The sequence below is a fragment of the Diachasmimorpha longicaudata genome, chromosome 3 (assembly GCF_034640455.1).
Source record: "Diachasmimorpha longicaudata isolate KC_UGA_2023 chromosome 3, iyDiaLong2, whole genome shotgun sequence".
Taxonomy (NCBI): Eukaryota; Metazoa; Arthropoda; class Insecta; order Hymenoptera; family Braconidae; genus Diachasmimorpha; species Diachasmimorpha longicaudata.
The window spans coordinates 9,837,575-9,865,196 of NC_087227.1; the positions used below are offsets into that span (position 1 = coordinate 9,837,575).

A 27,622-nucleotide genomic window follows, 5' to 3' on the forward strand; every position below is an offset into this window, starting at 1 on the left:
ACATTGTCTGGACCTCTGAGAGTAAATAACTAATGAATAAATAAGTTATAAAGTTAACACAAACTAGGAATTCACGACAAATAATGAATTCATATAAATTCTGGTCTTCGAAGTGAAATATTTTTGGCAGTTCAGACATTAGTATCTTTTGGCAATTGAACAGAACAAACATTAATATTACAAATGGAAAGAAATACTTAATCTTTCCAATAACGTAACATTCTGAGCATTCTCATGACTTCATCCCCATCTAATTATCGCCTAATGTTCACAGACACCCGACAAATCCAATTATTCATAAACCAACATCATAAAAAAGCTGTACACTCACTTTGGAATTTGGAAGGTCTCTCATTGGCTGGTTGATTGCCACTGGCGTCCCCTGCTGGCTGCAGACACAACGATAATCCAAAATGGCAGCTTCTGTCAAGCACAAACTTCACAGGTGACAGAAGGTTGTCGTTCAACAATCAACTTTTCATTTTCGCTGACGACAACAAAGTTAACGGTTTCTTGAGGTCAGTGAACATTGATCAGTACTTGTATTGTCACTTTTGCATGCAATATCATGTCTTCCATCATCATTTGCGCTTTATTTCGTTGCTAACGAGGGCGTGGCACGAGAGTACATATTTATTCATGTGTTTTTACTTTTGAGAATTTATGAATTCTCTTTGTCGAAGCTTTCGGTAAATGGGATATTGAATCAATGATGTTGTGCTCTTGCTTTCCATTTCGTATTGGAGGATTGCTATGATCTCTTGTAGAGAGAGTGAATGAAGCCAAGTGTTGTCGGAGAGGTTATGTTTCAACGTCAAAACACACGTACGAAAAAAAAATCTAAGAAGAATGTAACGAATTTCATGGAAAGTTCTCTTGGATTCCCATGGAAAGTTTCAGTATTTATTTAATCTGACAATTAGTGTCTTGGAAAACACTATATTGTTAATTAAGTATTGATCAAAAGCGTTATCTGCAACGGGTACAAAAAGAATGAGTAGCCTTTCGTCTTTTTATAGAACTTTTTCGATAAGAATTCTCTGGTACGCGGTAAAACATCAAATTACAATTTTTTGGGGGGAGCTTTCGGAATAAATGGTCCCATGGAATTTTCTAAACAATTCTCTTCGCTTTTCCGTGGAATTTTCCTATATGTTCCCTACATCTGATGCACAAATTATGATTTCCCCATTATTCGCTTTTTTTGTAGTTTTGCACATTTTTTTTTCATTTTAGATACTAATTCACTAAATATGAGCATTAGCACACAAGACACGATAAATGGACACGAAAATAATCAAATACTGTACATTGATCAGGATACACATGATTCAAATTCACCTAGCGCTGCACCATCCATGTCAAAGAAGAGTGATAAAGTAGTGACTGTACCAGTGGTAGAACCCAATAGATCCTTAACCCAGTTACCATCCTCCGAGGATACTGGAAATTTGACTTTCATGCATAATGTACGTGTCTCAGTGTCATTGATATTTCCTATTGACTCATGGGTTGATGATTACTCATGAAATTTATTTTTATCAACAGCACTTTGGGAGTGACAAAAAAGTTGGAGATGGCAATGCTGATTCCTTTGATAATGATGTGAACACTTTGAAGAGACGTTTAACAGGATTAACAGTTATGGAGAAACGGGGCAGTACGGAATTGCTGGGCAATGAACATTCAGCGAAAAATGCCAGCTCCGATTCACTTAATTCCGAGAGCAAGAGCTCATCACTTAATTCTAAAATGGGACAGGAATCGGTAATGTTGAAGATTTTTTTCTGTGTTGGAATTTTTGAGGGAAGTGGTCTGTTCACCATGTTCCAATTATTTTATGAAAATACTCTTTATTTTCGCTGACCACTTCACTCCTAAATTCAGAGGGTTTCAATTTTTATGAGAATTAAAAATGTACTTGTGCATATAAATAACTTTTGTACTCCACCCATGCATACTCAGGAGTGCTGGGAAAAAGCTTCCAACTCGAAAAGCTTCTCAACCAGCTCAACATCCACTGACAATAATATTGTATCTGCCCTCGAAGCAAAGAAAGATTTTAATGGAAAAGTCAGTCCGGTAAAATACTTCAGAAAATCAAAATTCTTCCCTGATTTTTACATTGAAACATTTGAGGAACTAAATATCCATTTATGAATTTATTTTTAATTTTCTGCACGATTCATGGATTTCCCAGTAGTGTATACAAATATTCCTGATTCTTTTGATTTAATTTCTTCTACGTTCCGTGCTAAATTACAGAAGACCCTTGGATATCATTAACTTGTTCCACTAATATTCTAGAATTTATCGGGTACCGATACAGGTCCACCCCTCCTGAACGGCGAAAGACGACAAGGTGTAGCCCGCGACGTCACCTACTTATGTCCATACTCTGGACCAGCACGTGGTGTTCTTAGTGTAACCAACTTTAAACTCCATTTTCGAAGCATCGATCGAGAAACCCCATACGTGATAGAAGTGCCACTAGGTGTTGTGAGCAGGATTGAGAAAGTTGGAGGTGCCACCAGCCGAGGGGAGAATTCCTACGGTATCGAGGTGTTTTGCAAAGACATGAGGAACCTCCGATTCGCTCACAAGCAGGAGAATCACTCTAGGCGAGATGTATTCGAGAAACTGCAACAGTATTCGTTTCCTCTGTCTCACAAACTTCCACTTTTCGCTTTCGAGTATTTCGAGACCTTTCCAGAGAACGGGTGGACTGTTTACGAGCCTATTGCTGAACTCAAACGAATGGGGGTGAACAATGACATGTGGAAAATCTCTAAAATCAATGACACATACAGTCTGTGTGACAGCTACCCCGCGATATGGGCAGTGCCAGCAGCAGCGACTGACGAGGATCTCCAGGCTTCTGCATTATACAGAAGCCGTGGACGATTGCCAGTTCTATCCTGGATTCATCCAGAGAGTCAGGCAACTATCACTCGATGTGCTCAGCCACTTGTTGGTGTTGGGGGAAAACGAAGTCGTGAAGATGAGCGCTATGTTCAATTTATAATGGATGCCAATGCACAGAGTCATAAGTTATTTATCATGGATGCAAGACCAATGGCTAATGCTATCGCTAATAAAGCCAAAGGAGGTGGATACGAGAGTGAAGATGCTTATCAGTATGCTGAATTGGTTTTTCTGGATATACATAATATTCATGTGATGAGAGAGAGTTTACGAAAATTGAAAGAGCTCTGTTTTCCAACAATCGATGAAGCTAGGTGGTTGTCAGGGCTTGAATCTACAATGTGGCTTAAACATATTAAGTGTATATTAGCCGGAGCTGTCAGGATAGTGGATAAAGTGGAAAATCATAAAACTTCGGTTCTAGTGCATTGCTCTGATGGTTGGGATAGAACTGTACAGCTCACAGCACTAGCTATGCTGATGCTAGACCCTTACTACCGAACGATAAAAGGATTCGAGGTTCTTATCGAAAAAGAATGGCTGAGTTTTGGCCATAAATTTCAACAGCGCATTGGCCATGGAGATGAGCATCACAGCGATGCTGATCGTTCACCGGTATTTCTGCAGTTTATCGACTGTGTCTGGCAGATTAGCCAACAGTTTCCCAATGCATTTCAATTTAATGAGCATTTCCTGATAACTATACTGGATCATTTGTATTCTTGTAGATTTGGAACTTTTTTGTTCAGCAGGTACTCGTTATCTTTTCAATTCAATTTATCTAATCAATTTTTTTCCATTTTTCGAGTCATTTACAGTCATTTATTCAATAATAATGATCTTGCAGTGAGAGAGAACGAGTCCAAGAACAAGTGAAACAGCGAACAGTTTCCCTGTGGTCTTACATCAATAGTCAGTTGTCAATGTATCAAAATCCTCTGTATTGGGCTGGCCTGAATTACCAGTTGGTGTTGATGCCAGTGGCTAGTATGAGGTACATAAAACCTTGGAAGGCTCTTTACTGCAGGTGGAATCCAAGCATGAGACAACAGGTAAATACTAATGAGAATGCTGTTCACAGTGCGTTGAAATCCTTCTCAATTATTTTTTAGAAAGCCTATCTAAGCTAACAAAATGATTTTCTTCTTTCATCAGGATCCTGTCTACCAACGTGCTCGAGAACTTCTAGTCCTGAAGGAGCAGCTGGAGAAACAAGTGGAAGAATGTCGGAGAGAGCAAGCATTGCGAGCCAATCGCTCGATGGCGTCGCCAGCCCCTCCAGCACCAAGAATACACTCTCCTATTCACTCATAGCTGGGAGTCTTGTGTGATCTAGGATCTATATAAAACTGGACTGATTTTTTTAATCATCGAACGTCTCTAATCACATGTATGTACAAACACCTCTGTTAATAAAACTATTACATATTTCTAACATAAATATTTTGATTTATCGTCACACTGATTATGACGAAAATCATGGGACGTCGGGTAAAGAGTGATTGGTCATAATCAATCGTCGAATGAATTTGGTGTAATAAATATGGAAATTAATTTATTGATTCAATGCTCGTTACTTGGATATGATGCACTGCAATTTTGTACCTTTAGTGCTAAAATACTTGGAAAAAATACACGATTTTTTTCAAGAATTTGTTTTGTTACTTTTGAAGTTATTTCCTCTCCGCTTCATCCACTTTGGCTTTCATCTCTTTTTAGTGTTGAAATAGAGTTTCAGCAGTAGAATGAATGGCGCCTCGAACATTAAATACATCACAAATGCGGCGGCATAGGATGTCAGCAGAAATCCGAAGGAGGTAGTTCCCTAGAAAATTTTGGGGAGCTACTGATGGCCTTCGAATATTCTAAAGAATTGACTAGAAATTAACAAAAATGTAAAATTTTGAATTGAACTTACGTTTAGTAACAAATCTGTGTGTACTGTTGCCTCACTACTGAGGTAGACTGAATCTATGATGAAGGGATTCAAGAGATAAGCGCAATACGTCAGTTTACTCAGTGGTATCCATCCTCTGAACGTCAAAATTGTATTAATGATTCCTGGAAGAAGAATAATCAAGGCGCTACAATTGAGTGTTCCTCTGAATTTAATTGTCATTCATAGAATTCTACTGCTGTTTCCTAGATAATAGTTTTGCCAATTAGGACAGGGAAATTGGGAAAGGGGCGCGAAGCTCCCTGGATACTAAGTAAATCAATACTATTGCTGAAATGAAGAGATATTGTGAAATGCTTTACCTCCTTGATTCGTAGAACAAGCGATCACGATCCAGGCAATACCTACCCCCCAGGCGGTTCTATTCAAGCCCATGTAGATAGACACTGGAACAATGGGCACTGTTTTGTTATACATGCCGAAGAGAACGAGGAAATTGCAGGAGCCACCGCATATCCAGAGGAACCATAGGGTTTTCTAGACAAAGATATTACTGAAAAATTACTTTTCCTTGAAAAACAAAATTTACTTATTGCACGACAACTGAAAATCATTTGGAGATTTGACAAATTAAGTTTATCAAGATTATTTGTGCAATAAATAATTTTTTTACCCTCCCGACGTTTAATTTGTTCTCCAATTTGAATAGTAAGTAAGCTGTCGCCATTCCTACTAGATAGGGACCCATTCGCATCCACGGTGGTGCATAGAAAATATGAAACGTATTCCATAGCTCATCAAGTCTACAAGAAGAGCATAAAAAAAATTATATCTTGAAAAAATGAAACTGAAAGGCAGACGTCAGAGTTGCGTGGGAATTATTGTATTATTTCATTAGAAATAATGACAAATAACTCACGTGGGCACATAATCGTAAATATAAGCTACGTATCCAGGAATCAGACATGATGCGAACAGCGATGCGATGAAAATTCCGACCGCAGTGTGAAAATATCTGAAGAACATAAATCAGTCAACATCTGAGTAAATCAGAAGTTATTTATAACGTGTGATTGATGCGGTTGATATTTTTACCTCGTTGATATTAACAAGAGGGCCATTCCAAATATGAAATATTGAGTGTCATTCGAGAGGTACCAGCTCCAGGATAAACACTAAAAAATAATATTCAGACATCATCTGGAAGATCAAATGGAAAAATTGAATAATTACCAGCTCTTCACGACTATAAAAATTATTGATATAAAGTAAATTTCGCCACCAGTATTTGGGACAAGTGTCCTGAGGTCTTTCTATCATGTAAAAGGTGGATGTGCGGTTGTAGAAGTGAGCATTCATTTCGGCAATGCCAATGACCATCATGTAAGCAGGGGTCAATCTGTAACAATAATGATCCATGACATCGTACCTCAGGGCGATTCATTGATATTTTAATGACTGTCATTGCCACCTAATGAATCTCGCCACGATTGCTTGGGCGAATTTTTCCAAACCGAATTTCTTTCGGGGTTTCTCTTCAGGGAGCATTGCATCCTCACTGTACCTCGCCACTTTTAAGAATATGTGGCATAATAAGAAGCCACTCAGGAAAAAATATGTATCCACAGCTAGAGCCCCGTTGGTGAGAATCTGCGCTACGAAAGTCATACCTGTTCTCAACGACCACGTTTTATTATCTGGAATTAATTGAATTCAATTAATAGTTGAGTAAATGTTGGCGTTGAAATAAACAATTATTACCTATAAACTCTTGTCCAAATAATGATGTGTGGAGCATGATGATCCAGACCATTCCCAAAAATCGAATCCCATGGAGTGAGGCTACTGACCCTTTAGTCAATGAAGTTCTGAACAGATCTTTTGAGTTTGTGAAAACCGAGAAGCACAAGATTATTTTTCCAACGGTGCTCAGGGAACTTGGGGGTGAAGATGAATTTTGCGAATCTGCACTGTTCGAGGAATCACCGGTTTCCAAACTCAGCTGTTTCTCTAGAATAGTCCATGAAGAATAAACAAATGGAGAATTTATTTATTTATTTTTTCTTCATTGCGATAACAAAAATGATCAAGTAAATGCTCAGAGTTTCTTTCCGATTTTTTTTTCATAACGTCGAAAGCCTCATACAAACTGTCATCATCGATGCAAATTAATTACCAATAATCCTCCTATGCATCTGGACGTCATAATAGGTTCCAATGGTCATTATCATTAGGGTTGCTAATATCATTGATCTACAAGAAATTGTTTTCCATATTAGAATCAATTGTTCCCGATGATCGTAGTAATTACTCATCATTTGTTCTCATCGTATGGAAATCCGTACATCACGATAATTGTCCTCCAATTGACGAGATCCTGAAGGTCATTCTTCAGATCCTTCACATGAAGCAGTTTGAAGTCCATCCCGTATAATTCCCCGAGTGGTAAAGTCCGCTCATCGAATAGTTTTTGTAAAATCAGCCCCAACTCGTCTGTCCCACAGGTCGCAGGGAGACATAATCCTAGTGTCATAATGTTCTAAAACCATTCATTTATTTATTCAATCAAAATTTAAAAATTGCTCAATCCTTTAATGAGAAAAATTCTCGTTACTTCGTTTCCTATTCTGTGATGGTACTGCAGCGTACTATTGTGCTGAAAATGAGCAGCGAAATAATTCAGCTGATAGGGTGCCAACTCTTCCTTCGGATTTCGATACAATGTGTTGTTTGCCAGCCATTTTGGATGAAGAGACAAGGGCTCAGGGTTCAATGTATCGTAACACTGACTTTTACTGCCGATCCAGTAATTATTTCCATAGATGAAACCTGATCTTGGAACTCCGCTTGAATCTAACACTGGAATCACAGATTTTAAGATACTTGGAACCTCCAATTACTGCTCTAATTAAATGTAAATAAAAATACAATGATTTGTTCAACGAATGGCCCAAAAGGTCTGAGGAATTAGCTGTAGAAAAAAATCTGCAGATTCTGCGATTTAAATTATTTAAATCATTTAATCGCAGAAACTCTCGATTAAAACCCCAAGACAATTACCCACATAATTTGAACACATGATAACTGCTATGAACGATTCAAAACGAGTTTCTTGTATAACTCGTTCAGTTCAAGACGGCAGCGGGAAAGTCCGGAGAGTCGGTCGGTTATGCACTAAAATCATCTGCGTAATACACCACATGTGTATGCAAATAAATTGAATATTATTGATTGCAGTGCTAGATATGAGAGCATAATAGGATTAGTTTGAACAGAAGTGACAGAATGTCGTGAAAGCGACTGAAAAAAATGAAAATCCAATAGAGTTGTCTATAGACCTCTTCACATTGTTGAATAACATTTTTTAAGCGTGAAATCAGACCAAATAATACCTACTTCTGAGACTCCACAACTTCCGGGCATCAACAGCCTCCCGGAACATCTCCAGCTCCGCTCGGCATTTGCTGGACTCTGCCAGAAGGGCGGATTTCTCTGCTATAGCGTACGCAGGTAGCACGTGTACCATCGCCTCCGTTAAGTTATCCGCAGGATGAACAACACCCACCATCGAGGCAATTAAAAACGCCGAAAATCCCAGAGTCTTCACCGACATCATATCACTCCTCATTCCAATCAATACCAGAATTACCACTTGAAGTCTAATTAAATGTCGTCAGTGGATTCAATGCTACACTTTTTTCACATCACAAATAATTCATTATCGTTAGTTGAGGCTTTTCATTCGATTCGATTATCCAACTGCAAAACAGAAAGAGAAATTTAAAAAAGATCAATTGATAGGGGAGAGTGAGGAACTTGATTGTCGAGGTGGTGAGGTGCTAGTGGATCTGCGAAACGTAACGTCTCTTGAGGAACTCTTGTCCTGGCTCGAACGTACGAGTTTAATCCCACTCTCAGGGTGCCAGTTGGATGTGGGAATCAATGCTTAGAAGTGGATGTCTTTGATCTTCCGAGATGTTGAATGGTCACGCTGCAAAGTTTGAATTTTTTTCCTGATCGAGAGCAGCGATCATTGATCACGGCCGACCATGAATAAGTAAGAAATGTTGACACTTGACGACACGCTAATTGAATTGATTAATTATTTGTATTGTTTATAGGGGTTCAGATTGATGTATGTTGACCTTAGCTCTGGAACAACAGGAAGCAAAAATAGCGTAAGCAAAATTATATTTGGAGGATCGAAAGGTAAATTGTGTTTGCTTTGGCATCTGGGCGTCGACTTTTTTCGGAAAATATTTTCCATTGAATACATCGATCGAGTCAGCTAAAAATTGATAGATAGCTCTATAGAAATCCACTAGAGTATTATCTCGGCTCATCGTGAAAGCATCGTCGCGTGGTCCCACGATGATTGATAGACGTTCGGAATATTTCATGGAAGGGAAAGGGAAGAGAGAATAGTCGGACATTACGTCATAGAAAAGCCTCCCGGGAAGTTGTCAGCAGCTCTGTCGCGTTGCAGAGAAAGCGGAGGAGGTTTCCGCCTCCCGTTTTTTCCTGCAGCTGTCGACGAATTTTTATTGAAAATAAAATTCAAAAACAATATCGTAAATTGAAAAAAAAAATCTCAAGCACCTGAAGAATTCAATGAGATTAAGTTCAATGAAATGAGGGAATAATTCTTCTCTTCAAATATTTCTTTTATTGTTTTGGTTTGATTAACACAACTGTTTAGAGAATTTAGACTTCATGGATTTTCGATATACATGATAATCTATTCAGTGGAGTTGTCACAATTTCGTTGGATCGTTCATGACTGAACGAATGAAGAATATGAGTCCCGCCCTTCAAATGAAAAATTCCATAATTTATATAATACAATTGATAATACAGTAATAATTCTTTTCCCCCGCGACTGGTACAATATTAGAAATATCACAACATTAATATCTATCTCACACGGATATAAATAAGAAAAAAAAACCAGTTAATGTTCTTCAGGCGAGATGATCATAGCTGAGATGTTCCAATCGAGTGAAAATAGCTGAGGAAACGGTTCAATTGATGGCTTTTGAAAAATCAAGTTAAAGAAAATGCCTTAATTTTATATTCCTACAAATTTGTATAAAAAAATTCATTCACATTTATTATTCGCTGATGCTTTTACATACGCCATTAGCTGTTACACAATCGAATAAATTGAGGTTTTTATTGTTAAATTATTAGTTCATGGTGAATCAATAGTTGAGGCACTGAAGCCTGGCAAAATATTCTGTTAAATTTTTTGAAGAACGAAAGCACTTTATTTTCTGTTTATTTGAAATATAATTTTATCACTTTAATACCATTAAGCAGTTCAGTCATTTTATATAAAATAATACTCAAACCGAGCTTAGAATAAACTTTTCCATCATGGGTCCTCCGTTTTCAATTGAAAAAAACATTCTTATGCAGCTGAGAGATTCAGTAGTACGCAAAGTAATGGAATAAGTGAAAAGAGTAAATCACTTGATTATTGCTGTCAATAAATCAAAATATATTTCTTTGCTGCTGATATACCGGAAATGATGGTCAATCAAGTGACTAATGAAGAAGCTTTTGATCAGAATTTTTTTGACACATTTCCAGTGACGAGACATTCACTTATCCCATTTTGTCTCACTATCAGAACCATTTTTGGCAAGTCTAATCTCAACAGAAGCTGTCTAAAATCTCTAAAATAATTTTCCAATGTCCCCACCTTCCTTAATTTAAAATGCCCCAGCGAATTCATTAATGCATCAATTCCTCATAATTTAGCTATGGCAATGGGAAGAAAACCTCGATAAACGATAATAAAGGATTAATCTGGCACACAAGCATGTGGAATTCAACTTTGTCGTACGAAAAAGAAAATCTTATGACATGTAATTATAATTTACACTCCTCGACTCATGATGCATTTATGATGTATGAAACGTGGATTTTCATTCACTAGATTTCAGGAAACTTCCGTTTGTAGTATTTCTTTTTGCTGCCATTTTCTGTTTTTTTTTGTTATTCCTTTTTGATTATGGAAAGAGAACAGTATGTATGATCGGCCATTTAGCTACATAACAATTACTAGGCTAGTATATACAAATGACTATACTATACAGGGGGCTTGCACCAATCCAATGCAGTCAGACGTATTATAACTGTACATACATATACAATAGATTTTTTTAAATTCACAGCGGAGGCGTATTTGGAGTTTTTCAGGGGTTTTATTACGTTATTTCATGTATTTTTACCTGCGGTTGCTTGTGTTGCTAGAATTTGATTCTGGGCTAGAACTTGTGATCCTTAATTATTGAATTCAGAGGTGGAGAGATCAAACGATCGATCAAAAGCTTCGAAACTTCGAAATAAAAAATATTCGAGATTGGCGGAATTCTAGGGAAAACGTAATTGTAAATGACCTTTGAAAAATTGTCAATCAGTCGATGCCGGTTATCAACGGAATATTGAAATTATGGGAGAATACTGCACAAGATTTAATACTCACAATAAAAATAAGGGAAAATCACGGTAAAAATAATTGTGGCATTGGTGCAAGCTCAGCAATTCTTAATGATAATCATTAACATTTACGATTTTAATTCCATAATTCATCAGCTTCATGAATAATCTTCACTAAACAAATCGACAGTGGAACGCGTGTTTGTGCAGTCGCTTCTCATGTAAAAAAAGGAAGAAAATATATTTTCCCGCTTCGCCTATTCACGATTTGTCCCATAATTCCGCATTTCGGTATTTAGAATTTCAACTCTTCAATTACAACTAATACGATGCAGGGAATGCAATTAATACCAACTAATGAAAATAATTAAGTTTTCTTTAATTTAACTTCCATTCTTGTCTCCGCAATGAACGTTTGACTTTATAATTAATGAAAATAATTCAGCTGAGAAGTCTTCGTCTCGCGTGTGCGTGGATCCAGCAAAAATGGAGGATCTATTTTTTTTTAATATTTTAATTTATTTTTTCTATGGATTAAAAACAAAATTCCGGTGATGGCGCACCATCGTCTCATGCGTGAACAAAATTACAATAAATCCTAGTGAACTGGAGATAAAATCATAATGAACTTCTAGTTTTTGGCCGATTTTATTAAAGAATTTTGCCGCTCATTTCGTAGAAATTATTTAACAGGAGTTATTTTGTATAAAAAACGGCAGAGTTTTATTTTTTATGGAGTTTTATCTATAGGAATTAGTTAAGTTCATATTTTCTACAGAATATCGATTTTTGCAATAAAATCGACTAAAAATCAAGAGCTATTCGATAGAATTTTCCAGCCAATTCGCAGGATTTGTCAATTGAATTTTTTCACACGCGTTTTAATCGATATTTTACTATACTTCATCATCATATTTGTACGTAAATTCCGTTTGGTTTTACTACCGTGGCTCATAGGCCTCGTACACAAGTTCTGGTACTAAGGCAAGTGCAAACGTCGTTGATGTCGATTGTCGCGAATACTGTCGACGTGACGATGTTATTTCGTGTTACCTGTTATTTTCTTCCATAACCACTTGTTTAAATACACCAGCGGGCATCTGGCTCTTCACTTCGTGACTACCTAATGCTGTTGTGCCGTCTTTTGCGATAAATAGTTGTAATCCAGATGCTGGAAAAAACATAATTAATCATTAATTGAAATGTCTGGAAAAAAAATGTTAAAAAACAACTGAATGTACACTTACTCTCAGCGCTCTCCAAATCAGACTGTTCGAGATTCGTTGCCTTCAACAACTCGTCGATGAGTGAATCTGGATTAGGACGTGTGACTTCAACTCGACACTGCACAGCATTATTACCAGAATCCTCAGCCTTTTTTCGTCTCTCCAGTGCAGCCTTTGCCCGATCCAGGGAGCCTGTTTCACTCAGACCAGAACCACCTGACGGATTCCTAATGTAGAAATGAAAATACTTCTCGTGAGGCCCAGCTTTTGTAATCAACTGTGGATTAGAGTATTAGCTATCCTATGCTCGATAACAACCACAAAAAACTGGAATTTTTAGGTCGTTATTCTCGTGTTTATGAAATGAGAGGTCTTTGCTAATTCTATAATAGTTTTCGACGAGTTTGTGACTCATTCATGCATGAAAAATTTTATTAATCATTAAAATCAGGGAAGCTATACGTTTTTAACAATAAAATGAATCCATTTAACTCTAGAGTTTTTTTCTGAATATCTCTAGATGGTGGTTGATTGTTAAAGTAGGATAAATAATATTTCTGGCACTTGATCATCGAGCAGAATAGATTCATGTCCCACACATAATCTAATTAATTTTCTTAACGTCCCCTATTTTTCATGTACAAAGAGACACTCTATATTGTTATCCTTCTAAATCAAGAACGAGGTAAAAAATAATTAACTTCTAATGAGATGCAGGTGTACTACTAATGCATGAAGTTCCACATGCGGGAGGATAGAAAAAAAATGTGATGAAGGCAAATGAAAAAATGGAGAGAAACCATTTCCACTGGAGTATCCCTCATAAAAATAACACGAACGCACAAAAGTAATGGATCGAAAGGTAGGAGAAATGAGAAAACCATGGGGCAACCAACCGAGCATTAACAAAAACCATACAGATAAACATGAGCATGAACTGACGGTGGGATAATATTGTTACAGTGTGGTACTGACGACGTTGTTAGCTCCATAACAGCCAGCGTTGCTGACTCCTCGGAGTCTGGGCTCGTTGTAACAGTTGCCAACTTGACACTTGTACCGTCCAATAATTTACGGTGACCCCCGCCGATACCCCTGCAATGCCATATTAAAAAAAAGCCATTCCAAAGAGACTATTCGATCTATTGCTCGACGAATACTAGCCTAGGAGCGCTTGAACTTCCGAGGGAAGTGCTTGGAATGAACAGAATTGTAGGAAATTTTTTCAGCTTAAAAATTGTATTTTTACTTTGACTTCACAAATTATCCAAAAACAGATAATTAGACAACCGAAAACCGTTCACATTAAATTTTTAAACTCATCGAAAACTCATCGAAATAATCCATCAGTTCGATTCTGTTCTCCGAGCCCGTTCCCTCCACCCCTTGATCCCCCAACTTCGCCTCCCTCACGCACAAGTGCCCCCCCCCCCCTGAATGGGGAAACTGGATAGGACGGCAGGATCAGAAGCACACCAGAGTGAAATGGAAAAAGCTTGAGTGAACGTGTCAAAAAGTCGCTAAGCGAAATCAGCGAAAAAAAAAGTGAATGAACGAAAAAAAAAAGTTCCATCGGTGTGACCTACCTGAGGCTCTGAGCTGCCGTTGTGGATTGAAGCGAGGAGGATCGAGGGGTGTCGGGCCTGTGTAGAGGATCAGGTGAGGAGACAGCACGTGTCTGATCAACCAGTCTCAAAACAGGGCTTGTTTTTCCCTTCTCAATGCAATCACAAGTTTTCGACATATTTCTCCACCTAGCCTGACCAATATGTGGCTTAACCACTGGCTTATCATTGCTCTTACTACTTATCATGTGATTGTCCTTGATACAATGCTCCAAGTGTCTTCTCGAGTATCGCAATACATCCTGAATTCCCGGCACTTTGAATTGGCCAACTGACGTGTCAGTGATATTGTTATTCAATGCACCATTTGTAATATCGTCATTGGATGGCTTCGGAGTGCTGTGGGAATTTTCAATGGATGGGTCACGTCGAGAAGACACTGGGGTACGAGGTGTGCCTGGTGACCAGAAACGATTTGTTTCTTGGGTTATTGGATAATTTGGAGGTGTTAAATAGGTACTGTCATTTCCAGACTCATTTCCTGTGTAACATTGATTTTGGGATAATGTAGGGAGGCGTGGAGCCCATACCGGCCAGGAGGGTGACCTATAAAGATCACAACACAAATTCGATTTCTTTTTTATTTCATGCAAAAACCTGAGCTGGGAGAAATACGATTATTATGCATTAAAATATAATTAGAGATAGTTCACCCACGGTTCATTTATTCACTCCGAGGGATTAAATTGTGGTTGAAATAATTTACCAGAAAGAGATACAAGGTGAAATGAATATTTCGCTTTCTATTTTCATTGAAAACAAAATTGAGATGTATAGACTGTATTAATTTGTGGTCTCGATTTATTTAAATAGTATTGACATATGCCAATAGCAAAAAGCTCAGATTAACTAATTTAAATATTTTTCAACGGTAAATCCAATAGTTCCCAGCTCAGGTGTAAATAATATAGAAACAAATCTAAATAAAATAATGAGATAAATGAATATATTTACGTTATTACGAACAGAACATTCAAACAAATTTAAATAAACTGTTCACCCATAGTTCTACGTACACAAAAATGTAAAATAAAACAAAAATTACTGAAATAAATTTTCAAGAAATGCTAATAGTTCGGGTTATTATTTTGTACGAAGCGTATTTTTTGGGGGGGATTATTCTGTGGGATTAGTCAATGATCATGATAGTCTGAATTTTATTAATATGAATTAATTAGTTTTAATTTATATTAATAGATTGATTGATTGATTTTTTAAAAATTAGTTGAGTTACCTGATGTGACCGCTATCTCCACTGCTGCTTTGCCTACTGTGTTGGCTGTGGGAGTTTAGGGAACCGTAGCCCGAGCCCTTGCTCAATTGACTCGTGTTGCTACTGTTTCTCGAGTGACCAGACTCGGTGTGGGCCTCCGTCAGGGTCTCCACTGGTACCGTTGGAGGGGCTATTTCATTTAGGGTCATTGGATCGAAGGATTCCGTTCCACTTAATAATTCTGAAATGAGAAACATTTATTTTAATGACAGATAACTCTAAGCAATTTCAAAACGATTTTGAGACTGTTAAACTCAGACTGAGTTCTTCAAATCTGCTTAATTGTTTAATTATCTCGTTTAAAAGTGGTTCTCGGAGAAAAACTCATATATTTTACAACGGAAATTTATTCAATTGCAGAAGAGATTTTACGACATTTTCTGCGAAAATCGCTCAATCATGAGACAAATGCAATAGAACAATTTTTTTTATGTTGGGCAATTTTCTTTGGGCTCATTTCGGTTGGAGCATTCCAGTGTATTTAAGAAATTCTGAAATGAGGAGCATTTTTTAAAATGAAAGTTAACGCACCACCACCTCAGAGTGATTTTTCAAGTGTTGAATGATTAGTTTTTTATTATTGACAAGCGTAATTTGCAACAAGCTGTCTTAATTGCTTAATTGCCACGTTCAAAAGTAGTTTTAGCGGAAAAAGTCATAAGTTATTTTATGACGGAAAAATATTCAGCTACAAAAAAGATTTTATGGATTTTTTGCTAAACATTGTTCATTTATGAGCAAACACACGGAAACAAATGTTTAAATGTCAGGTGACTGGATTTAGGGGCATCGGCTAAATTTTTTGTGAGAGATAAATTCCCGCCGGTTATTATTGACGTGTTATGTTCTCTCCTATATACGTCTCATCAGAATACAAGGATTTCATCTCCTATTCAAGTGATGCACACAAACCTGAAGAGAACAACGCTGGTCTTTTCTTTGGAAGACTACCGAATCCACTACTTGCACTGGCTATTGAGCCAGCTAGCGAACCACTAGAGACGTAATCCTCACGATTCGTACCTCTATCTGGACCGATGACTTCGTCTGTCGTCGATGTGGGACCACCTGGGACACCAGGCACTGCCAATTGAGTCTGCTTCAGCGACGGTGAGGGTCTGGAAAATAATTCTCATTTTATTCAAGCTTCATTTCCCCTTCGTGGATCATAAATTATTATTCCTATCCCTTGAATTGCATTACCCGCTACTGAATTTATGACATCGAGTTGAGAAAAAAAAATTACCCATTTATTTTTATTACATAAAGTGGAATCAAACTGAGTGAAAGAAGAGTCAAAAGATCACAATAGTTCGGAACATAAGTTGCTTTAATTAAATACTTTCAAGGGGTTTTGTTTCAGGTTTAATAAATCTACAATAAAAATACTTCTGGAATAGCAGGAGATCTTTGAAGTTTCTGAGATTTATGAAGTCCTCATTCCAGAATAATTTTCTGTTTATTAAAGTTTCGTTTACTTTTCATCCGTCATAAATTATTATTATTATCCTCTGAATAATAAATATTACGAGTTTTTTTTATTACCCAAACTGGATATTTCCAGTTTTCCAGATGTTTTCCCCATTTTTTAACTACTTGCATGCAATATCAAATTATTTCAAAGAATAGGTTTCCGAGCTTCATATAATCGAAATAAAAGTACAACTAAAATAAGAAGAGATCCTCGAGAAAGTCCCCCAAGATTTATGAAATACTCAGCCTACAGTTGAGTTGACTCATCTACTTTTACGGCTTCACTGTTGTAATAATTACACCCCCCAAGAAAAATAGAACTTAACGAGTGATTTTCAACTGCAACACAAATTGCGGAGAAACTTCACAAACTTACACTTTAAAAAGTATGTCACCGGATAACATATTCATCTTTATTGCTACTCTGAGCATGGAATTATCTTGTCTATGTCTGGCGTCGTAACCCTCAAGGAGGCACCGTCTGTGGCACAGGCCCGCACCAGCGAATTCCGCGAGATTAAGATCGGTGAAGCCGAGTTTCTGGAAGGACCTGCCTCCCTTCAGTTCCTGGAAATTGATAAAATTGATAGAAAAATTAATCTAACGATCAGCCACTCGAGAATCGTGAGTTCAACCCGGTCAGTGCACCAATTTTTCTGACGTCTCGATTTCATTGTTGAATGGGTCAAAGGTTTTCTCTCGGGGTGAGGTTTTCCCTTAGGTGATGGGGCACTAAATCGTACAAACCCGATGAGATATACGAATGAACGGAAATTTTAAGAACAAGCAAATATCGACGTCTACACTGGAAGACTCATTTTTATTTCATTCTTAGCGTATGCTACGGATGGATGAGAGTTGCGAAGAAACTGCGGAAAATAGTTTCTCCCCATTTTTCATTTGCCTTCCTCACATTTCTTTTCATCCAAGTGCACGTGGAACTTCATGCATTAGTATTTCATCTGCATCTCATTGGAGTTTCATTCAATTTCATCTCGTTTTTATTTTTAGAAGAATAAGAAGAGAGAGTCCTTCGGATGACACGAATAGAGAATAGGGAAGGTCAAGACAATTTGTTAATTACTAAAGTACCAGAAATATAAGTAATAGCTCATACCTTTCTCACAGATATCCTGAGAATACAGGGATCGAGAATCCCAGTGGACGCGTTCGCACTCATTTTACAGAGGAATTCAAATTTAGCATTCCATCTCACCGTGTGTTCCACTACTTCCTCCCTGAAAAAATTCAAAAAAATTAAATATGACTTTTATAACTGGACGATTTGTCAAATTATTCCAGGAAATTCCAGTCATACAACCGAGATCAATTACATGACTTGAATAATAAAGGAATAAATTAGATAAATAGAATAAGTCAATTTATTCCAGATAAATAGGTACTAAATATTCCAGAAATGGAGGGAGATGCAACTTCACTGAGAATCTTTTGTGTTGGTCTGAGGCAAAGTCATCAGGATAGTTGTATCTCCTTCAGATCTACAGATATTCATCGGGTATTCATCTCCCGTCTCATTTTACCTCTTCAGTGCGGAACTGGTACAATGTACAATGACACGAGCAAATGGTTGAGGTATTGTAATACTGTAAACACTGAGACACCTTTCATTATCGACAAGCAAACACGTAATTAGAGACCTGTTACAATTCCGTACTAATGTGTCTCATCTGCATTAATTTGACCCGATGAGGAACGCACAGCGGCAAATCACTAACGAAGCGTTAAAACCTAATGAGGAAAATACAGCCATTCTGCTGACTGTAAAATAATACTTAATGAACTCAAAAAAATTACAACATTTTTTTATGGAAAAAGAAATTTTTTACCTGAAATGCGTTACTGGAGATTTTTCTGTAACTAAATGGCAGGGAATTGGTCTGTGGCAGGAAAAAATGTCTCTGAGGAAGATTTCATAATTTTTTTCAAGTCTTTGATATGAACATAATTATAAAATAAATAAGATCGGAACATGTAATAGGTCAAGTATGACATTCCTATTAAAAATAGAATAATCTTGAGACTGAGTGATGTGAGTATATGAGTACATCTTTTTCAGGAAATTTTCTCAGGTATAAGGACGTTCCTGAAATATTTTCCTGAAGTTACTCATCAGTAAAGGAATGAGATAGCAAATGAAAAATTTTTTAAACACATTTTACCAACGATATTGGAAACAAAAAATAATTGTCCGGGTGAAACAAATTTTTTGTTCGTTATGTCGTGAAAGAAAATTTTTTTACGAACTACGAATCAACTATTATCATCTGGTATTGCGTCCTCATCACAGCTGTCTCGGATCTCATGATTTCTGGATGAAATTTATTATTGATTATTTGACTCTACCGATTCTATTGGATCTACTTCCGTCAATAGTGAATTGAATTATTGCCTTCGGCTGTGAGATTCCCGTTCAGTAAATAAATAAATAATTGGTTATGCTAACACAAGAAATTGAAAGTTATAATTGGAGGGATAACAAAGCTTTCGTACGAGGTGAAATAATTTTCAATGTGACTCCTGTGGAGTACACATTGACGAGAGAAAATTTCATTGTCACTGTTATATGTACATTGACAGTGTATCGTTGGTACGATCATTATAGTCATGTGCCAGCTGTGTACTATTGCTCTGTAATGCAATGTCTACAACATGTATATACTTATCATAATACCATTGACATCCAGTCACGTTTTTAAATGGCTGCTCTAATGAGCCAAGTCCTCCAACGAATATCCATATATCCTATTACGAAATGCCCTCGCCGATGATGATCTAAGACCAATTCTTGTCATTTAAACACATCATTTGTGATCCCACACGTGCGCACATCGACGATTGGCCATTATAATCTCAGCATTGGATTAAAAAAAAAGTTGTTATTCTCGAAACAACTGGTTTGGCATTTTAGAGTCATGAAAATATAAACTTATCGAATGACCACGAATTAATCGAAACGAAAAAATAATCATTTCCAAGAACTACGGAAATTGGAATTTTTCCAATGCTCAGACGATTTCTTATATAAATTTTTTCAACTCTGAAATTTATAATGAGTATTTCGACGACTTCAAGGTTATCTTTTAATGGAAAAACTTTTTTATTATCTTCATTCTAGAATGTCTCGAAATCTGAAATATAAAGAAATTATTTTTTGTTAATGAACTGATTGATTATAGAAAATACTTTGGAATCCAATTAATGGTTTCTGACGTTTTATCATCAGTTCCATTTGGAAAAATTATTTGTGTCGATTATTCGTGACCAAAATGGAGGAAAAAAAATACTGAAAATGCTAATTTGTTTGTCACATTGTTCACTATCATGGCTATTAGACGAAGTGAACACGTGACGATGCGTTGGAATCGGGTTTGTATGACGCCATCATCAGTGGGCTATTGGCACGTCATCGCACGATACGAGAGAAAAAAAAATTGGAGAAAAAAATAGAAACAGATGGCCGAGAAGCCGACGTAAAGCGGATATTCTTGGATCTTGCTTGAAGATGACAACACAGAGATGCTTGGGGAATTACTTAACTGAATTTTTCGCGGAGAGTGTCTTAGCAACGACGAATATTACGTTGAAAATTTACATTATTTCAATCTCTTCTGAGAATACCACCGGATCGAGAAGTTTTCGGAGGGTTTTTTAGGGGGAAAAATGAGAACTGTGGAAGGAGCTCTCGTGGGGATTTCGATATCACAGTTGGGTTTGGGGATATTCATGAGAAAGTTGACGTGGAGTTGGGTCAGCTCGTCTTACGAATTTGCACATGAATTTCCAATGATTGATGAAATACGTTGTGGAAGATTTGGCGTACTTTGTTGGGAAAGTTGAGTCAAGATTTTTTTTTCTTCACGATTTTTTTATAAAAATGGCTTAAGAAATTATATGCTACAATAATTGGCTGTAAAATCCCAATATTCAACAACAAAAATAGGAAAAAAAGTTATAAATCAAAGTGCCATCATTATTTCATAGCTCAGTGAGTCCTCCTAGATTTTCCACAAAACCTATCATTAACAACATCATTAAATATTAAACAACTTCCTTAGGGTCAGGAAGTTAACGATATCAATAAAAAATACACATTAAACGTGGCGTGAAAAATTGCTTCTTCATTTTCGTTGTTGAGAGATTTTTTTATATATTTTTTACCCTTTCAGCTATAATGATTCATTAAAAAGAATGAGTATTTAACAGGTATTTTTTCAATCTCCTTTGTTGACTATCAATTTATTATGTAAATAATAAATGACATATTCATATCAACTGTGAATTACAACTATTCAAGTTGACATCGGACTTCCCCTAGATTTTCCATCAATGTCCCTCATTATCAAGACGATTAAATATTAAACAAGACATGGAAAATTGACTCATTCTGTTCTGCTCTGTTAACCATCAGCGCTCCACCACTGAGTTTACCTTTTATCCTCCACCTCTACATTTCCTTAACTTCATACCGCGCACCTCGAAGGATTTGTACACCAGAGCCATAGCCAAAGTGTCGTGCATCGACTACTGACGATATGAATAAAAATAGAGAGGAAGAAAGTTGATAAAGGGAGAAATAACAAGGGGAGGGCTTGTGGTGCTGTTATCTTTCCGCGAGATCGATCGATTCGAAAAAAAGGTCGAGGGTTGTCCTTTTATTTCTCATTTCGAAGGTCTGAATGACTGGAGTTGTCTGAATTCCTGGGTATTTTTCAGTGATTTTACTATTTAAAATTTGCAGGTCTCCGTTCCAGGCTCCATATTAAATGTATTAACTTATTGAAAGTCAATTCGAAACATCCCCAGATTTCCCTAAACCAAAAGCTTCGTAAGCGAATTTTCTGCTAGCTTCACCTTCATAAACTTGACAGAATGCTATTTATTTTACCGAGTGGGCAACGGTGATTTGTGACGGTTTATCAATCTTCCTCCACACCCTGTGCATAGAATAAAGGAAGCACTCGCGCTCCTTTTCACCCTAGAAGTAGATCAATAACCCTAGCATGGGTGGTATACCTCGAGCAATTTACACATTAGGGGAGAAACCTGCATGCTAACTCAATCGTTTGACATAATACCTTTTAGTGATTGCGAACAAGCTATCATTTCAAAACCTAATCCTCAGAAATAAAACTGAAAGAAGGAAGATGTGAGGATTATTCTCCAGGAATTAGGGGAAAACCTAGAAAGCTCACATGGGAAATTTTCCTGGTGTTGAATACAATAATATCATTTTCCCCCACATGATTCATTTGAGTAGTGTGGTAAACCAGAACAAGGAGAACTTTCCGACCAAATTCTCCCAAACTCGATCAAATTTCTGAGGTCACTCGAACGAAATAATTTTTACCTCAGTTTATTTATCTCAGTTTACCATTTTCCTAAAAAAATGTCTACGGATCGAACCGTAGAACAAAATTTCCCTCAATTTTCAGGATAATTTTCCCTTGACTTATCTCTCGCTCTAGTTTTATCTGTTCTGTAATAATACTTTTCCTCATCATCTAAACACGCATATATGGGACGAGCATTGTTGAGGGACTTGCTCGACAGGACATTGTCCATTATCACATGGGTCCCTGCATATCAAATTGCTAATTTCACGTATTTTTTATCACTGTCAGTTCAGTCTGATAAAAATCAACACTTCCGGTGGTCTCATAAATCTCAATTCGAGGTCGAGGTGAATATTTCAAGTTTAATGCCGACTCTTAATGATATATGAGATCAATTCAGGAGGGGAGGAAGATCCGGTTGAATTAACTAATACGTTTTTCCCCATATTCCAAAAGATATAATTCCCCTGAAGATAAAATTTATCCAGAAAAAAATACAGCCTCATTTTTCGTGAAGAATTTTCATGACTAAAAGTCTTTCTGATTTTTTTTTTTCGGAATTCAATGTTCAAGAAATGAAAAGACAATTGAGGAAAAAAATCAAGAATTATTTTTAGCAGGAAATTTCCTTGTCTATTCAAAATTCCCACGAGGTTTCCTCCCTCTCCCGTTACCGTTACAAAGGCATTCAAAATTGTCGATTTATCGAGTGAACCAATTTCCTTCTTGGCAAAATACGTCATCGCCACAATAGAATTTTTTCCTGAATTCAACGTCTTATCGCCGTGAATAAATCACAATAATCGTTTCTAGCTAATTCTTCGTTCTATTAGAAAAAGAGTGACCGAGAAAAAATAACTTTAATGCTGTCACTTCACTCTGTTTGATTCACCTCGTTGTTTGGCCCTTATTTATTTACGTCAATCGTCGATTAAAAAACCTAACGAGCACTGAGGGTCGAATACTATCTCGCATTATAACGAGTGCTTTCGAGGCATAAAAATAACGAGATTTCACATCTCTACTCCACCGGCCTGGGCACCCTCAACTCGAGCTAACAATTAATAAATTATTTTCAGCATCAAAAATTGAATATCTCACCTAGTGGAGTGATCAACGAATGAGCCGCCGTCCAGCAGACGTAATTTAGCAAACAGCACAGCACTTACGAAAGGCACTGCGGTGAGCTCCTCAAGGCCAACCTCAACCGAAAATTTGTACTTTTTCTTTTTCATCATGAATGCCATTTCAACGTTACCAGGACACTTCACTTTATCGGCCTTCAATCAATATTTTTAAACGTTGAAAATAAAATCGAGTTCAGTATTTATTCAACAGCACTTTTGTTAGAATTAATTTCCACCCCTCGAGTGGATATAAGTCGAGAATCACCTCCACTTCATTATCACCTTCATTTTATTGTTTTCTTTTGATCGTTGGGAAGACACTTCTCCGGCATCTTCACGAGTTGAATTTTGTTTTTCTCCCCTGGCTCTCGGTGAACGTCAATTAAATGCTAATTTGCTGATGATGGAAGATGAACTCTGCTGATTTCTGATGAGTAATTTTCACACGAGTTTTCTGTAATGGCTATTAGTGATCCGATATACTCGTGATTTCTGACATCGTTATTTGGTTTTTTGGGATTATTTTTTGTGTGTTTAGGGGAACTGGTATTTGTCAGTTGATTGTGCCGCTCGCCAGGAAGGCGACCGCTGCTCTTCTTCCTCGTTTTTTTGTCATTTTAACAACCTGCAGATATAAAACACGAGATTATTAACATTTTATATTATACAGGAAGGATAGCATTTGTATTCAACAATTATCCAGCTGAACTCAATTGCAAAATATGAACTGAAATATCTCCAAGATCACTATCCAATTATCAGAATAAAATTACTGATTCTTATCGTCGAGTTATCGCAAAGAAAACATGATGCTGATAACGTGGTGACTTTGAAGTGATCACTCTAAAAAAACGTTATTCTGAAACGTTTTTCCCGGGACGAAATGATAGATTTTTTATCACAGATATTATTCGGTGTATGTGAATTCACGTGAATCTTATCTGCATTATCGTGAGTCACAAGGCTCCTGCGTCACAAGGACATGCAATAGTTACGTCAAAAGGTCACATTTCAGATAATTTACGGTTGAAGAACCTTTTTCAGTCGGAATGGATCGTAAATATTATCGATTTTCATGCTACATTCTCTAATTTTCCCAAACGAAGACGTCACAAAACCTTGAACAGTTATTTACCTCTCAGGAGAAAATAATTAAATAATTTTTGCAGTAGATGGTACTTCTGAAGAATATTTTTACTCAATTTTTAGCAACTGGCGACTCATGAGACATTTTTCAGTTGATCAGAGTCTCGTAAATAATCCAGGGACTCTCTCAATTCATTCATGATGTAAAGCATGAAAATAACACGAAAGACGAATCAATGAATTTGTAAAAGTTCACAGGAACAAGAGCGTCAGTCGAGATGAAACATTTTTTCCACCTCCTGTTACACAATAGTCGCATGCGTGAAGGAGCTGACACAGTGTCTCTTTTATTTTTCATCCAACAAGTTATTTATACACATGCGACAAACTTTCTTTCAGACCTGCGAGTATCGGAGCTCCAGTGGAACTGAATGGTCAATCGATGAATTCCATGGGTTATAAATTGAACGAGTTGATGATAATTGAAGAAAAATTTATTCGTAAAGTTAGACGAGGGGACACAACCGTACAAAATCTGAAAATCCAAGGCAGAGAGCAACACTTTTGTCATAACTTTTTTTGCACATCTCAATACGCTCCACAAAAAGGGTCCGGCATAAAATTTTTCTATCTCCATTAGGTTCGGAGATAGTTCCAGTTCCCAGAGAAGTTGGAAACAGTTCCCATAATTTATTCTTCAAGATGAAATTGTTGAAATGAATAGATTAATGAATATTGCGCCATTGTTTCCTCTACTGCTCATGGGCTTCATATTATTTCTAAAAAAATCCCCGGGGAAATTTTCATACCAGATGTCGGGTAAAAGAGGACGGAATCTCTTCACGTTTTAATTGTTTCGTCCCCGAATGATATAGAATTTATTCAGTGTCCAGACCAGGGCTGTGGATCATCACGCAATTGTAAAACTATGTATTATTAACAGTGACGGGGTGATATCGAGAATCATGTGGAGGAATGACAGGTCAGAACGACTGTCAGAACGACTTATCAAAGACATATGGATACTAGAGCTGATATCCCGTTGATTATTACCCGGAAAGCTCGATGTGTCGAAACTATCGAAGAAAAAAAAAACAGATTTATAGGAATTCCATCAGATTAAAACGTCAAAGGAATTGTAGAATAACATGAATATATTTTTTCATTACGAAATAAATGAATTCCTGGGATTTATTTTAGAGAAATTATTGGAGCAGGACTTCCAAGCTCCCAGTTCACGATTCAATGAAAAATCGGGAAAAACCTAGGTTTCTAAAGTATTAATCAAAAGCGCCTGAAATTTCAATGGGCTCCTCGTTTTTCCACTAACCCAATGCCATAAAACCCCCAAGACACCATTTCCGGGGATAAATTGAGATTATCTCCGCTGACAATACTATCACGGCTTGAAAAAGTAGCAAAAACAACTGTTAAAGAAATCAAGTGAAGCAGAAAATCAACTTAATGTAATACATAAAACGAAATAACTTTTTCTACCCCGTGAAAGAGGCACTTACTGGACAATTTTGATGTGAATGTAGCTTTGGGACGGAAAATCAAAGATTCTTCGATCGTGCTGACTATGCAGAATTCTCGAAGTCAATTATTAAAACCCCAGAATGATATAATTATCACTCTTTCATCACAAAATTCCATGACATTTCAACTTTCATCTTCAATATGAACTTTCAACGTTAACTCAGAGCCATGAATAAATCAGGAGAACGATTTGGAGCTTCACTCCATTAGTGAACAATCAGAAATCCTCAAACAAAATTTGAGGCTCTGAAACGTCAATTAGAGCTCCCGAAAATTAATGAAATGCTCTCAGTTCCGCAGTGATCCAATGGAAAAAAAATCTATAACACAAGCACAATCATCACAGTCAAAAAAACAGCTGTTGAAGATACCAAGTGGAACAGTAGATCAATTCAATATTTACACATGACACCAAATGACTTATTTCAGTCCCGAAATGCGGCATTTATTGGGCAATTATTATGGAAATGTCACTTTCAGAGATATGGAATAATCTCGTGTTCAATCAACGAGACATCCAAATGATACCATTGTCACTCATTCCTCAACAAATTGGCTGTTTTCACGTTCCTCTTTAATCTTTAATGTTAATGAAGAAATATAAAAATTATTTGTGGAGTGATTCAGTGCTCTCACTCTGTTACTGAGAGATGAAAAATCCTCGAAAGATCTCAGACTCTGAAATATCAATGAAAAGCTCCAGGAAATTCAATGGACTGCTCTGGCTTCTCCACTAACCCAATGCCATAAAGCCCCCAAGACACCGTTTCTGAAGATAAATCGCGATTACCTCGACTGACAATACCATCGCAGCCAAAAAAAGGGACAAAAACAGCTGTTGAAGAGGTCAAGTCAAGCAGGAAATGAATTCAATGTGATACATAACAGAAAATAACCTCTTCCACTCCCCAAATGAGACATGTACTCAGCACTTCTGATGGGAATACAGCTTTCGGAGGAGAAATCGAATGATCAACGACTCTAATGACGATACAGAGCCTGCGGTACAAATCGTAAAGACCTCGGAATTTGACGATTATCACTCACCTGTCGTAAAATTAGCTTTTTCATTGAACACACATCCTTTTTAGCCAAACTCGTACACTTTCATCGTCGATAATTGGCCACTTTTAACCCCATCGACACACAATTGGCTTTCGTTATTTACTGCAGCCCTTTTCCAAACTTCTATCGTTATTTACCACTCACACACTCGCACATACCTCACGCAGAGCCTTTATGAAACCCAGGAAAAAATGAAATCGACGTTTTACTAACTGTTTTTTATCTAATCGTTCTTTTTTACTGGATTTCCGTTGGATGTACTGACACGCTAATGCTAATCCGAGGAGCAGTCATCTGCAGACTGACACGAGAGCCTCGAGCTTGGATTAAATTCAACACGTCGAGACGATTTCAATGGGGATTTTGGAAATCTTGCGATTGTGGCGTCACACATCGACGACTCTCCAAAGCACTTCGTAACCTTGGCGTGTCAGATTTCGAGCGACTGATTACTCATTTTTCTGAGCAAGTCGATTGCGAGAATTTGGATTAATTCAAGAGGTGAATATTAGTGGTTCTTGGTGAGGATTTTCATTAAATTTTCACTCAACCGCTGAAATTGCTTGGTAGTAGACAGCTGCTGACATC

The 27,622-nt window shown here is 37.1% G+C and overlaps 3 protein-coding genes and 1 long non-coding RNA gene across 15 annotated transcripts; 2 read left to right on the top strand and 2 right to left on the bottom strand.

Annotated features, from left to right (window-relative positions):
* Window positions 1-351: 351 nt before the first annotated feature.
* LOC135160530 (myotubularin-related protein 2) lies at window positions 352-4,577 on the top strand. Of its 8 annotated transcripts, none has more exons than XM_064117164.1 (7): window positions 352-518; window positions 1,237-1,469; window positions 1,549-1,767; window positions 1,966-2,082; window positions 2,308-3,677; window positions 3,773-3,977; window positions 4,081-4,577. In XM_064117164.1, the coding sequence occupies exons 2-7, from the start codon at window positions 1,254-1,256 to the stop codon at window positions 4,237-4,239; spliced, it is 2,286 nt and encodes a 761-aa protein (XP_063973234.1). In that variant the 5' UTR covers window positions 352-518; window positions 1,237-1,253; the 3' UTR covers window positions 4,240-4,577. The 8 variants fall into 8 exon arrangements, with proteins under 8 accessions (XP_063973234.1, XP_063973240.1, XP_063973237.1 ...); XM_064117167.1 differs by having other exon boundaries at window positions 363-518; window positions 1,320-1,469; XM_064117163.1 differs by lacking the exon at window positions 352-518 and adding an exon at window positions 545-825.
* A 31-nt stretch (window positions 4,578-4,608) lies between these two features.
* LOC135160533 (nose resistant to fluoxetine protein 6-like) lies at window positions 4,609-8,668 on the bottom strand. The gene is made up of 13 exons (XM_064117173.1): window positions 8,219-8,668; window positions 7,437-7,681; window positions 7,168-7,361; window positions 6,999-7,075; window positions 6,584-6,832; window positions 6,294-6,519; window positions 6,056-6,221; window positions 5,918-5,997; window positions 5,742-5,837; window positions 5,496-5,625; window positions 5,185-5,359; window positions 4,844-4,986; window positions 4,609-4,750 (listed from the first exon to the last, which is right to left on the bottom strand). The coding sequence occupies exons 1-13, from the start codon at window positions 8,448-8,450 to the stop codon at window positions 4,631-4,633; spliced, it is 2,133 nt and encodes a 710-aa protein (XP_063973243.1). The 5' UTR covers window positions 8,451-8,668; the 3' UTR covers window positions 4,609-4,630.
* Window positions 8,669-8,742: 74 nt separating this feature from the next.
* On the top strand, window positions 8,743-13,470 carry LOC135160556 (uncharacterized). Its single transcript, XR_010298585.1, has 3 exons — window positions 8,743-8,879; window positions 8,944-13,354; window positions 13,456-13,470. It is a non-coding gene; the product is annotated as an uncharacterized LOC135160556 (long non-coding RNA).
* On the bottom strand, window positions 9,466-27,366 carry LOC135160535 (EEIG family member 2). 5 transcript variants are annotated; one of them, XM_064117176.1, is made up of 10 exons: window positions 27,017-27,366; window positions 23,319-23,969; window positions 17,981-18,101; window positions 17,240-17,430; window positions 16,414-16,508; window positions 15,352-15,571; window positions 14,079-14,663; window positions 13,468-13,587; window positions 12,514-12,719; window positions 9,466-12,437 (listed from the first exon to the last, which is right to left on the bottom strand). In XM_064117176.1, exons 2-10 carry the CDS (start codon window positions 23,462-23,464, stop codon window positions 12,316-12,318), a joined length of 1,806 nt encoding a protein of 601 aa, XP_063973246.1. In that variant the 5' UTR covers window positions 23,465-23,969; window positions 27,017-27,366; the 3' UTR covers window positions 9,466-12,315. The 5 variants fall into 5 exon arrangements, with proteins under 5 accessions (XP_063973246.1, XP_063973245.1, XP_063973247.1 ...); XM_064117175.1 differs by having other exon boundaries at window positions 16,303-16,508; window positions 27,017-27,364; XM_064117177.1 differs by lacking the exon at window positions 13,468-13,587 and having other exon boundaries at window positions 16,303-16,508; window positions 27,017-27,362.
* Window positions 27,367-27,622: the final 256 nt, after the last annotated feature.